We start from the raw sequence: 13,979 nt of genomic DNA, 5'->3' as shown, positions 1-13,979 counted from the left end.
GTACCACATTAATGGGTCCTTGCAAAGCAAAATCTAGTGCTGCCTTCCCTAAGTTTCGTTTCATGTTCTTTCTGACTAGCTAGTTGTAATCAGTAGGTCCAGCATCTAATCCATCAGTCCATCTTTCCTAAAAAGAGCATGAGACTCCAGCACTAGATTTGTGGGGCAGAATTCAGCAAAGTTGTTACTTTATGTCCCATTGATTTCAGCCAGAGAGCTAAGCCCCTAAAATGGTAGGAAGTCAATGCAGATGCTGTAGCACTGGAGCTTTCCTAGACAGCTGGTTTTACCATGGGTTTACTGCAAAGCGTTTACTACATGTTCAATTTGTTTCAAAAACCAAAGAAAAAAGTGAATATTTTTACCCTGGACATAAATCAGGCTAGGCACTAGCATGCAATTAAATTTCCAAATCAAGTGTGAAGTGCTCCACACAATCTCTCATGGACTTTGGCACAAATCCGGCTCCATCCTGAACTAAAAACCCCATCTGGGACTTTTACACACATGGCTTTTAGTTTGCATCTCCTCCGGAATGGAGGGTGTAAGTACACATATAAGCTGGATTTACCCCAAAGTCACAGCGGACCATCAGGGACCAGTTCACACATGATTCTGCTTTCCCCCAAATTACAAACAAATGAAGAGAACCCGTGTGAAATAGACAAGGTAAAAAAAAAGCAAGGACACAATGTAGAATGAAACAATACTGTATATAAAATCTCAAACTAAAGGCATCCAGAGATAAGCAGCAAATACAACAATGTAAAATACAACAATGTAGACTTTGACAACCCACCCCCCCAGGCAAAAACGCACTCTCAGAGGAACAATGTAATGTGAACAAACTAATATGAAGCTGCTGGTGCCAGTTTGCTGAAACCCCTCTGCATGGTCCTTGGAAAATCCAAAAACTATAGCACTGGAGTCTTAAAGCTTAAATGAAGACTCGAAGACTTTCTTATAGCTTGATTGAAGACTGGAAACTGAAGAACTTGAAGAACTTGACAGACTCCCTAGATGATAGTCTGTTTCACATGCATCTTCATCAGAAGTTCCTTATTTAAGGAAAAGCCTTGTCATAAGAGCAGCACATAAGTGCCTGCAAAAACATGCTATGAACCTTCTTATTTGAGGAAAAGCCTTGTCATAAGAGCAGCACACAAGTGCCTGCAAAGCATGTTTTTGCAGGCACTTGTGTGCTGCTCTTATGACAAGGCTTTTCGTCAAATAAGAAGGTTCATAGCATGTTTTTGCAGGCACCTATGTGCTGCTCTTATGACAAGGCTTTTCCTTAAATAAGGAACTTCTGATGAAGATGCATGTGAAACAGACTATCATCTAGGGAGTCTGTCAAGTTCTTCAAGTTCTTCAGTTTCCAGTCTTCAGTCAAGCTATAAGAAAGTCTTCGAGTCTTCATTTAAGCTTTAAGACTCCAGTGCTATAGTTTTTGGATTTTCCAAGGACCACGCAGAGGGGTTTCAGCAAACTGGCACCAGCAGCTTCATATTAGTTTGTTCACATTACATTGTTCCTCTGAGAGTGCGTTTTTGCCTTGCGGGGGTGTGTGTCAAAGTCTACATTGTTGTATTTTACATTGCTGTATTTGCTGCTTATCTCTGGATGCCTTTAGTTTGAGATTTTATATACAGTATTGTTTCATTCTACATTGTGCCCTTGCTTTTTTTGTACCTTGTCTATTTCACATGGGTTCTCTTCATTTGTTTGTTCCTTTGCCCGTGTCCCCGTTTTCTTTGTTTGTTCCCCCAAATTACTGCTGCACATTCTAGCTTAGCCCATGTCCGGGTTTTAAAAAATCCTCTATTGTGGTGCCTTTTTTCCCTTTTAATGAACTTTATGGTATGCCCCGACACTTCTCCCGTGATGTGTGGAGGGGCCATTGCCAATAATTTGGCTTTTTTCAAAACTCGCACTTTTGTGAGTTTTGTTTCTTTAAAAAACAACAATAACGTCAAGTGGCACCAATCATCTTCAGATAGAGCCTGCAGCTCAGGAGGGGCTTTCACTGGGGATCAGAAGAGGAGGTATTAAGCCTTGCCTGCCCGCCCCCAAACCCAGCCTCCCTCCATTTTCAGTCCATAAACAAACTTCAGCAGCACAAATCCTGTCACAAGTTTTCAAATTCAGGTTCCAAAACTGTCCCTTGGTTATCAGTAAACCTTTATTGTCTTGGAGAGGGGGGGATTCTGGTTTGGTTATCAGTAAACCTTTATTTTGTTAAAGAGGGGGAGATTCTGCTCTCTGTGTTACTCATCTCAGTGGGCACAGAAGCAAGGGAAATGGGCATGGAAGAAAGGGAAAGCCAACCCTGCTCTGCATGCCTGTTTATTGATGTAAGAATTGTTTGTTACATTTTGGAAACATTCACTCCCCTTTACCAGGCTTTACACATGCAGATGTTGTTGGAGGATGCTTGGAAGCTTAACAATGGAGACTACAGGTTCAATGTAACCTGAACCCTTTGTGTCTGAGCTGATTCCATGAGGCTGCATTTTTCTTCATCTCAGAGAGAAAGCAATGATTTCTACTTTAAACTTCCATGGCGTCTTAAATAGTCTGGGGTGGGGGTGAACATGAGGTGATGAAGGCAGTCACAAAGGCAAGCTTATTATAAAAGTCAGCAAAGATTTGGGTCAGATTCAGCCAGTTTGGGTTAAGTGTTCTGTTTTGACTCGTCAATTTTGTGGAACGCCAGCTGTCAAACAAACAAACAAACAACAACAACAATAATAATAATAATGAAGGGAGGTATCTCTTGCCTCCTCCTGGGATGTGATTGGTTGAAGAAAAAACCCGGAGCAAGCTGTGGCACACAGGAAAGCACACAGGAAAAAGAATGGGGAGAGTAACTGACCCTATGTGAAAGGCCCATCTAGTCACCTGAATTTTAATTCAGCTGTGAGCCTGCTGTGAAGCAGATTCGCTCTTTGGATACCCTGCAGCATGAAGCCATGTCTGGATAACTCCCAGGAAATACTCCGGGAATAGTTTGCTCCTGGCATTTTCTATCACCTCTCTATATAATGGCTATTCACCGAAGTCTTTTCTAATTACTACAATGCCAAATTGACAAGGACTCTGGATTGTTTCTCTCCTGTACAAGGGAAATATTAGATTATCAGAGAACTTAAAATGAAAAGAAACTTTGAAATTTGGAAACCACTGAGGACTGTGGGATCTAACCAAAACACATCTGACCTTGAATGATTTTTGGATCACTCTCTGCAGATGGATTAACTGTGCTTATTCTGTCTGTTAGGTGGAAATAGTCTGCAGCTTTTATGCCAAAAGCTTCTGAAGGATTTCTTTTCTCCTAAGTTTGAGTATTTTCCATGCCTCTTAAAAAGATCAATGTGATTATTATTCATGTGGGTTTTTTAAAAAATTCACCCATTTCTAATATTTAGGTAAAGGAGTAAAAATGCAAATGAAAATATATGAACTATCAGGCCACCTAAATAAATAAATCCTGGAAAGCTTCAAAAAGATGTTCAAAGTCAAGCTTTGGCAACTCTGCAGGAAAAAGTTACTGCAGAGAGAACAGCCACCAAAACTCTGTTTCTCTACAGACTATGGGGCTTTATGAGCAGTGATGCTGAGATTCAACACTCTCACCACACCCACTATTCCTGCTCTGAAGACATTCTGAGGCCTTTTGAGACAGGAAAACATCTTATTCCTTTTTTCTATCAACCACGTTGAGAATTTTTGTGTGTTAATAAATATTGGCTGACATCCTGACTAAGGCAGTGGCCAGGAAGATGCTCCCACACAACAGAAGGCTTCCAGAGCTCCTCTGCAGTGCAAAGCATTTAGGGTGGTGGGTGGTGATGCTCATCACTCTCTGCTTCCCCCAGAAGTACATTGCACTCTCTGAAAATATGTCCCTGAGGGCTGTGTAGCCCTCGGAAACATATTTTTGAATGGAACAGGGAAGCAGAAAGCTGTGCATATCTCTCCCCACCTTGCATGTTCCATAATGCAGAGCTGAGTAAGCTCTCTACAGTGCAGATGTGTTTTCCAAGTGTGATACCACTGTCTTATGTCAGGATGTCAGCCATTTGTAATATTACACACACACACAGAAACACACAAATGTTTATTTTATTTTATTTTATTATTTTATTATTTTATTTTACCTTTGTATTCCACTCCTCCTCCAGGGAGCCCAGATTGCTGCACTTGATTATGTTTTCCCCAACAACCCTGTGAGGTTGGTTAGGCTGAAAGAGAAGGGACTGAGTTTCATGGCTGAACAGCATTTGAACATGGGTCTCCCTGGTCCTAGCCCAACACTCTAACTACACAGCCCACCCCATCCCAAATAGCTGAAGCAGGCAATAACTTAATAACAACTTTATGTCTTTGACACTATTTACCTCATTTGATACAGTCATCTGACTAATCAATAAAGTTCATTCTTTCATTTATACTTTATTTATATTTCCATACACTAAGTTCTCTACCCCTTTGCCTGTGTAACACTTACTCCCCACACCACTACCACCACTACCAATGCCTCTTCAGACTGAACTGACAGATCTTGCAGTTGTCTTCTAAAGGTTTCTCAGACTTGGACATGTTGTATCTGTTCCCAAAACACTTGTGCCTCTGTGATGTTAGGCAAGTTGAAACCACCAAGAACATCCTCATTCACTGCCTATTTTATAGGGACATCTGAAATACTCTCATCGTCCCACAACTTACAAGGTTGCCAGACCACACAAGCCAGTCCTGTGTATCATTACTACTCTCTGACTGCAGCCCCCCTCATAACACATAATATTGCCAAGTTCTGCAACATTATGGCAGTGTATTAAATGCTGGGTCCTGGACGCCGACAAGAGTTAATCAGGCCCGACACAGCTCAGGGCTGTACCGATGCCTCTAACCTCCTGCTCCCCAGTCCTACAGTTCTGATCTTAATTTTAACTTAAAATTTAATCCTCATCTTAAGTGATGTTATAGTTTTCTATAGATCTTAGCCTATGGCATACTATGACTTTTATGTTATCACCTTCAAACTGTCTTCACACATATAAGCTGTTCTTAACAATATAGCTGTTATTCTCTTAGCTTCTATGTTTTTACCTTATCACATTTTGAATTTTGAATTTTAACCAGTTTCATGGCTTCTTATAGTTCTTAATTTGATAGAAATATCAATTTAATATTATCGTCTTCTGGTTCTATAGTCACTGTCTTCACAGTCCTGATAGGCATTGACTGTTTCTGAACTATAATTTTATAATGTTAATCTTCCACTTTTGATGAGTTTTTATGTTTGCCTTATGCTGGTCAAAGACTGTAATAAATAAATTGTATTGCATTGTCTGCACTAATTATTCTCTGATACTGAAGTAGAAAGGAAGTGAAGAGCTTCCTGTGTGTACTTGAGTAGGGCTGTGTTCCAAAGAGCATTAGAACATAAGAACAGTCCTGCTGGATCAGGCACAAGGCTCATCTAGTATTCATCTAGATATCATCTAGTATAGTAGATACAGCATTCTGTATCACACAGTGCCCTACCAGATGCCTCTGGTAAGCCCACAGGCAAGAGGTGAGGGCATGCCCTCTCTCCTGCTGCTGCTCCCCTGCAACTGGTATTGAGAGGCATCGAGCCTCTGAGGCTGGAGGTGGCCCACAGCCATCAGATAACATTGATAGACCTTGCTTCCATGAATTTGTCCAAGCCCCTTTTAAAGCCATCCAAGCGGATGGCCATCACCACATTCCATGGCAAAGAATTCCATAGATTAATTATGTGCTGTAGTGAAAAAATACTTCCTCTTGTCGGTCCTAAATTTCCCGACCTTCAGTTTCACGGGGTTACCCCTGCTTCTAGTGTTGTGTCTGTGAGAGAAACATTTCTCTCTGTCCACCCTCTTCACTCCATGCATTATTTTATACAACTCGATCATGTTTCCCCTTAGTCACCTCTTTTCCAGGGTAAAGAATACCAGATTCTGTAGCCTAGCCTCATAAAGAAGGTGCTCCAGGTCCCTGATCATCTTGGTTGCCCTCTTCTGCACCTTTTCCAATTCTACAATATCCCTTTTAAGATATGGTGACCAAAGCTATACACAGTAGTCCAGATGTGTCCGCACCATAGATTTGTATAAGGGCATTATAATATTAGCATTTTTATTTTCAATCCCCTTCCTAATTATTCCTAGCATGGAATTAGCCTTTTTCACAGCTGCCACGCACTGAGTCACCACTTTCAATGAGCTGTCCACCACAACTCCAAGATATCGCTACTGGTCATTCATTGACAGCTCAGATCCCATCAATGTATATGTGAATTTGGGGTTCTTTGCCCCAATGTGCTTCACTTTACACTTGCTTACATTGAACTGCATTTGCCATTTTATCATCCAATCCCCCAATTTGGAGAGATCATTTTGCAGGTCCTCACAATCTGTTTTGGATTTCACTACCCTAAATAATTTAGTGTCATCTGCAAATTTGGCCACTTTGCTGTTCACCCCAATTTCTAGATCATTTATGAACAAGAGCACTGGTCCCAGTACTGATCCCTGGGGGACCAGTTTAGAACATCTTCCCTTGTCACCTCAAATTGGCCCAGTTCTTCAGCTGCTAAACCTGAAAAGCTCAATTCCAGAGAGGGTATATGGTCAGTCTCCTCTACCATGAAGACAGATGCAAAGAACTAGTTCAGCTTCTCCGCATTTTCCTTATCTTCCTTAATAATCCCTTTCACACCTTCTGATATATTTAAAGAAGTTTTTGTTGTTCCCTTTTAGGTGTGTGCAAGTACATCCCTACCTACACTTGAGTTTCAACACTTTTTTTTAGAGCACAACTTTTCATGCTGAGTTTGCAGTTGTTCCCAAAAATATCCTGCATGTTGAGAATGATTTGTCAGGTGACTAAATTTAGAAGGGGGAAGGTTTCTGAAGCTCCAGCACAAACAGAGAGCTCCCTATGCAACTCTTTGGATCCTCGCCTCATACATACATTGGAGCCTATTTTCTATGATCTATATAAAAATGGACTACTGTGAGCAATGTTTTTCAAGATAAATATTTAAAATGTTCAATCTACTAAACAATTAATCACATCAAAAATTACATTAAATTTTTAGTGGGTGGAAATATATCAGCTGCTGTAGCTTGTGACCTTTTGGAACATTAATGCAATTATGCCTTATATGATGCCTGCATAGAAGAGATTTTAAAATATGCATGATTTTTGAATGGTGACTTCCTTAGGATGTTCCCAGATGATGATCATATTAGATCTAATAAGCCTATCACCAACATTTGATTCAGAAAGCAGAGCGATCTCATAGCAGAGAGATAGCAGTTTGCTATCACCTTTTCAATAATGCGGATATAGTTGTATGTAATTTGTGTTTGCTATTTCTATATCACTTTCATGCAACTTTGTACTTTCTCCCTTGTTCCCCCTTATGCCTGGAAATCCTTTCCAGATCACCTGTGGGATGCCTCCTTCCTTCCTTCCTTCCTTCCTTCCTTCCTTCCTTCCTTCCTTCCTTCAGATCCCTCCCCAAAACTCACTTTTCTGTGAAACATTTGACACAATCTCCTACTCCCTATAGCCTGCTACACAACTTTGAGCCTCCTACTGTTGTGGGACTATAACTCCCATCATCCCTGACTATTTGCCACTGTGCCTGGGGATAATGGGTGCTGTAGTCCAACAACAGCTGGAGGTCCAAGGTTGTGCAGTCCTGGCTTACTTCAACTAGGCTTAAGTATATGCATATGGAATCATCTCATATCTTTCCCCTGCCTCCTTTCCTTTCCCCATCTTCTTTTGTCTCCCTTTTGTCTGTTTCTAGATTGTGAACGCCTCACAACAGGGACCTATTGTAAAGCAGGGACCTATTGTAATGTTACTCATTATTGTGTAACAACAACCACCACCACCTGCCAGCACTTTATGATCCTTATCCATTGATTTCACATCATAATGATAGTGCTCAATATTTCAATAGTGCATTTATCAAATCATTTTCTAGACTTGTATATGACATTTTGCAGTTAATTCCTTGCTAGACTGCTGGAACACTAACTCGGGGGCTGATGGATCAAAAGAAATCCATGTTAGGCAGCTGCCCAAAGCCATGGCAGCAGTTCAGTTATAGAGCACATCTTTTGTATGCAAGAGATCTCAGCTTCAGTCTCTTTCATCTCAAATTAATGGGCTGGGAACTCTCTGCCTGAGATTCTAGAGATCTATTTTGACTCAGGGTAGGCAATGCTGTACTAGATGGACTATAGTCTAACTCAATAGAAGAAGGCAGCTTCAGATGTTCAACAGAGTGTGTGCAGCTCTTGTAGTACATATATGGATGCAATACATATCCATTAGTTTTATTTTCAGGAGCAAAAAATATCGTACTGCATTCACATTGGCAGATAAATTCCCTGTATGGAGCAATAATTTCCAAAGTATGAAAAAATAAAATGGTCTGTGTCTTTATTGTTGTGCAAGGTGCACATACTTAAGCCTCCATATTAGTAAGTCAGTCAATACTCTAAATAGAGAAGTAGATGAACAGTAGCCAGTCAGCTCATTAAATGCAAACGAGAGAAGTAATATCATGCACTCATGATGGGCTACTATGCACAAATAAGATACTCCTTTCCCTATCAGGAACAGTCTTTTAATGCTTCTTTTTCCTTTTTACAAGGGAAAATCTATGTCTCTATCTGCTTATACCTGTCTATTCAAAAAAATCCATATAGAATAATCTACAACCATTAATATTCAGATTTTTATTCCACCCTTCCTCCAAGGAGTTCAGTGAAGCTGGCCCAAGTTCACCCAGTGAGCATCTCTTCTAAGTAGGAACTCAAATCTTGTCTTGTGGCAGCAAGCATGAATTGTCCCCTTTGCTAAGCAGGATCTGCCCTGGTTTGCATTTGAATGGGAGGCTACTTGTAAGCACTATAAGATATCCTCTTTCCCTAAGGGGCCACTCTGGAAGAGCATCTGCATGCTTGCATGTAGAACAATTCAAGTTCCCTCCCTGGCATCTCCAGATGGGGCTGGGAGAGACTTCTGCTTGCAACCTTGGAAAAGCCGCTACCAGTCTCTGTAGACAATACTGAGCTAGATAGACCAATGGTCTGACCCAGTATATGGCAGCTTCCTATGTTCCTAAATCAGGTCTCTATGATTTTCATCCAGCACTCTAACACCTACACAAAACTGGTTCATTCTCAGCCACACATAGGAACTCCTGTCCTGGTGCTGTCACTCACCTCCCTCTTTCAAGCTGTTCATGGTTACAGTGGCAGCCATCTGCAGAGGAACTCCCTGTAACCATGAGGAAGGTCCTTCCATGATCAGCAGTTTGAGTGGGGGGTGGGGAAGTGTGAAAGGGGCTATAGGGACATAAAGATCTCTAGCTGACATACTGACTCATGAAGGCTGGGCAAGGCTGTCCTTAGAGAGCCCTGGTGGGGTGTGGGGCCCAGGGCAAATCAGCCAGTGCGGAGGCCCCCTTCCAATTATTTCTAATGGGGCTTAAAAGAGTGGGGCCCAGGGTGGTCATCCTGCTTGCCATGCCCTGAGGACAGCCCTGAACATGGGCACTCCTAATGTCAGTGCTGACATAGCACTAGCCCCCGCACAGCAGTAGCGCCCCCCCATGTTTTCTGAAGCATGAGCACTCTTGTGCAACAGTGCAAATATTTTCCAGAGCTTGTCTGCACTTTGGAACCATTGTGTTGGCGCAGAAATGCATTGCTGAGTGTCAAGCAATATGCCCACTCTAACAGTTCTGGAAAGTATCTGCACTCTTTCACAAGAACACAAAAGCTTCTCAAAGTACAAAGACCAGTGTGTGTCTTGGTGGGGTGGGGTGGGATGGCACTGCGTGGGCGCTGGTGTGAGGAACACTCACACTTCATTAGTCAATATAGCCGCCCAGTGATATAATGGCCTCCCAGAGACGTAAGTTTGGGTGGGGTATAAATATGATAAATAAATATCTATGATTAGGATCTGAACTAGCATATGAACAAAGACATCAGGAAATCTTGTTCTTATCTTGCAAAACATATATATCTATTTTTATGGATTGATACCACAAACATACAATGCCACTTTTTGTCACTGATCTGGTGGGGTGTGTGGTGGATGAAAGGAAAGTTTGCACCTCCCTGCTACATATATTTCTAAGCTATCCAAGTTAGAAGTATAAGTTCTTCATTCCTTTAGATATTGTGTTTTTTTTAAAAAAAAAATGAAAACGTGTCTTAGATTAATTGGGAAGGTGTCTTACTTAGATTAACATTTGTGGTTGTTTTTTTTACTCCTAGCCAAAGAAAGTGAAGGATCCTCTCATTATGAAAAACAACTCTTTCACAGCACCAGCAACAGCAACCAGCTTCACCCCTAATATTGCAAGGGACCCTGGACTAGCTACCATTGCTAAAAGTGCAACAATAGAACCAAAAGATGCTAAGCCTGAAACAAAACCTCCAGAACCCAAGAAAACTTTTAACAGTGTCAGCAAAATTGATCGACTATCAAGAATAGCATTTCCTTTGCTTTTTGGAATTTTTAATTTAGTGTATTGGGCTACTTATTTAAATAGAGAACCCCAGCTTAAAGATGATGCCCCTCCTCACTAACTCCATTAACCATCTAGTTTATTCAGTCTCTTTTTGCACTGGGGATTGCCTTTTGGTTTTAAACACACAGTAATTCCCATTTGCTTCATTGCCTCTGTCTTAAAGAAATTGAGATTCCTTATTTTATAAAGTAAATGTTTATATATATATATATATATATATATATATATATATATATATATATAACTCTAGGGCTGTAACAATGTGATATAGACGCCTGATTCTGAACCGTGATACTGAACAAGAGAGGGAAATGTAAAGAAGTCTAAAACCACTTGTAGATAGCCTATTGCTGAATGTCCCCATAAGAGATGCTGTACATGTCAGAACAGAAATATTTTTATGCAAAATGATAGAAGGTAAAACAGTCTTTATATATGTTCACGTTGCACATATAGTATTGTACTTTCCATTTTTGGAGTGCTGCTTCTTTTGAATTCTTTTATAGGATATACATCTTTCCAGAAAATACAATATTTTTCCTAGATTTCTTTTTGCCTAAACTCCTAGCCACCAGTTTTAAAGTATATTATATTATTTACATAAAGAAATCTTACTAATGGTACAGGTTAACCTGGAATAGCACATTTGATTCATGATAAAGAATGCTTTAATATGCTCTCTCACTGCAGTCTTATTTTTAAGCATCCAGTTGTCACTTGACTTGAAAATATTAAATCTATTGCACATTAAGTGCAGAGCTCTAAGTCCTTTTAACCTGTTAGGTAAAAACAACACTTGGATGATTTACAGGGTTCTTTTTGTTAGTTTTCATTTTGTTTTAGGAAGAAGAAAAAACAACATTCTGCAAGCTGTAGATGTGTTGAATGTATTATTTTTTAAAACGGTACATTAAAAGCTTTAGACTGAAAAAAATGTCTAGCAGAAAGACAAAACCTATTATTTCAATAATATGTAAATATACAGCATGAGATTGTACATTTTTTTACTTTTTTATGTTCTTAAAACTATTGTGTAGGGTTCACCTCTCAAAGCTCTTAATATGTTATATTTAAAAAGGAAACATATTTTAGAGTCTGCAGTTAAAAAAAAGTCAGTGGCATTTGAAAGGAAAGGAAAGGGCAAAAAACTCAAGACACAGAGGAGAGCTTGGAACTAATTCCATTTGTAAAGTGGCAATGTGTACAGTAGTTTGCAGTTTGAAACTGTCATCCAGTGTATACTATTAGGCTAATGAACTGGAATGCTCAGGTAATGCGTGAATATTAAAATATGGAATTATATTTGGTAGGAAAATGGTCAAATATTTAAGACAAAAATCATCTGTATATTATTGCTATATTTGCTGATACCTGTTAACAATAAGTGATGTAATATATGTAGCATTAAATACAGAGAAAAAACATACACAAAAGAATGTACAGGAAAATACATTTTATTGAGTAAACTTATTACATTTCATTTTTACTGTAGCAATATATTTGTAGGAACAATATGTAAGGGCTTTAAATACAAGATGTCCATTTTGCAAGTTATTAGTATTCCCTTCAAATTCAATTGTAGCCAGTTTTATTTCTGCTGAGATCTTATTTTAAAATATATTATATATATATATAAATATATATCAATTTTCAGAGATGGATATTTTCAAAACGTTTGAGAGCCTGAGGGATTTTGGGAAGCATTAACACAGTGGTTCAGAATCCATAACACATGGTAGTAAATGCATTTTAAAAACAATGCTACATGGACCTTCAATTGAAATAGCTAATCAGATAGTTTGATATCTATACATGTTACAGGCAATGTTTTATATACTCTTTATCAGTAAATCAAAAGGTTGCTGCTCACTTAGTATCTACAAAATGAAATAGTTAACTTTTTCTTTAGAAAAGGGGACTTTTTAAAAACTAATGCTTCATTGTCTACCATTTAGTCCTGTCTAAACTTGATGAGCTAATCTGATTGGAGCTTACTAAAGAGGATGTGTAATCTTCTGGTATTATGTGTAGATATGTGTATAGAAAAACAAAATAAAATACAACTCTTTAACTTCGGTATTTGTTTATCTTGTTATTTTTGGCGTTTAATCTAGTGTGTTCATTAAGGGCATTTTACCTTCCTAATTCTCCATTTTGCTACCTTTTGGTCTGAATTTTGCACATTAGATGTGAATATTACTTAACTAGTCTGCTTTTTTTTTTTTTTTTTGCTATGCAATGACTGCATTATATCATCTCTTAGTCTCTGTGAATAGTATACTGTACGTATAAACCTGATTGCACAGTTTAACAAAGACAAGGTATTCTCTATGTAGCTTTTTTACAATGCTTTGCTAAACCATGTAATAATAGTAAGTCTTCCTTGAAAATAATGATATACACTCTTATAGAGGACAGTTTCTGTTTACTCCTGGGATAATTAAAAAAAAAAAAGATGACATTGAATGTTTATTGCACTTCAGTGCAGTGATGTGGCAATAAAACCTAAATCTATAATAGAGGTTGTTTATGGCCGACGCATGTAATGCTTTACAGAGTTTAGCAAAAGCTCGTTATTTTATGTCAAACTGTAATTCTATTATACTAATAAAGTTAAAAAAATATGAATAACAGAAGTGAATGTTTTACTTGGTTTATTTTCTTTTTAAAACATGGCTTCATTCTAAGACCTGCTTGATAAATGACAAGTCAGACTGAAGTCCTTTTTGCCATGTTGTAAGAAATAAGGGAGTTGTTTACTGTGGAATATTTGGAAAGGAATGTGAGAAAAGAAATCCTGCTGTATGGTTTTACATATTGTTTAGAAACATAGTTTATTTTCTCTGATTTCTAACTCACACTACCCTATTTGTAGTTTGAGATGGTTCATGAAATTTACAGAAAAAACAATGAGGTAAAATCCGCAATAAAAATATAAAATCTTACATGAAGAGTAAAGTTTCTCCATAGATGCTTAATCCAAGGCAACCCATTAACAGTGTTATATCAGTGTACTGTACTGAAAAAGGCAATACATTGTAGAATACAACATATGTATTAGTTATTCAATGTATTTCTCATAAGGTTTTTTAAAATAATAATAATAATAATAATAATAAATAATAATAATAATAATAATAATAATAATAATAATAATAATAATAAAAGCTAAACAAAATGATCTCAAATGATTTGGGCTTATAGTACTTCTGGAAACTTCTCAGGCTTATAACTTGTTGATACCCCAAAACAAGGACATCTGTGGCTCTGGGATAGCCACTGAGAATACTGCTGTGTCCTTGTTCAGTCCAGAGGTGATCTTGGTTGATCTGAAAGCTTGGTGGTGGCTATGTTGGCTAAAGATGTTCTGAGTTTAATGGCT

The 13,979-nt window shown here is 38.6% G+C and overlaps 1 protein-coding gene across 3 annotated transcripts in view; it reads left to right on the top strand.

Moving 5' to 3' along the window:
- Nucleotides 1-12,672, top strand: part of GABRA1 (gamma-aminobutyric acid type A receptor subunit alpha1) — a 66,926-nt gene extending 54,254 nt beyond the window's left edge. For all 3 annotated transcript variants that reach the window (XM_053295417.1, XM_053295418.1, XM_053295416.1), the window contains exon 10: nucleotides 10,341-12,672. In XM_053295417.1, the coding sequence (XP_053151392.1) occupies nucleotides 10,341-10,655 (315 nt within the window). In that variant the 3' untranslated portion in view covers nucleotides 10,656-12,672. The remainder of the gene's footprint in view (nucleotides 1-10,340) is intronic.
- The last annotated feature ends 1,307 nt before the right edge of the window (nucleotides 12,673-13,979 follow it).

The sequence above is a fragment of the Hemicordylus capensis genome, chromosome 2 (assembly GCF_027244095.1).
Source record: "Hemicordylus capensis ecotype Gifberg chromosome 2, rHemCap1.1.pri, whole genome shotgun sequence".
NCBI lineage: Eukaryota > Metazoa > Chordata > Lepidosauria > Squamata > Cordylidae > Hemicordylus > Hemicordylus capensis.
The sequence above is the reverse complement of the archived record's forward strand: the minus strand, read 5'-3'. Positions and strand labels throughout refer to the sequence as shown.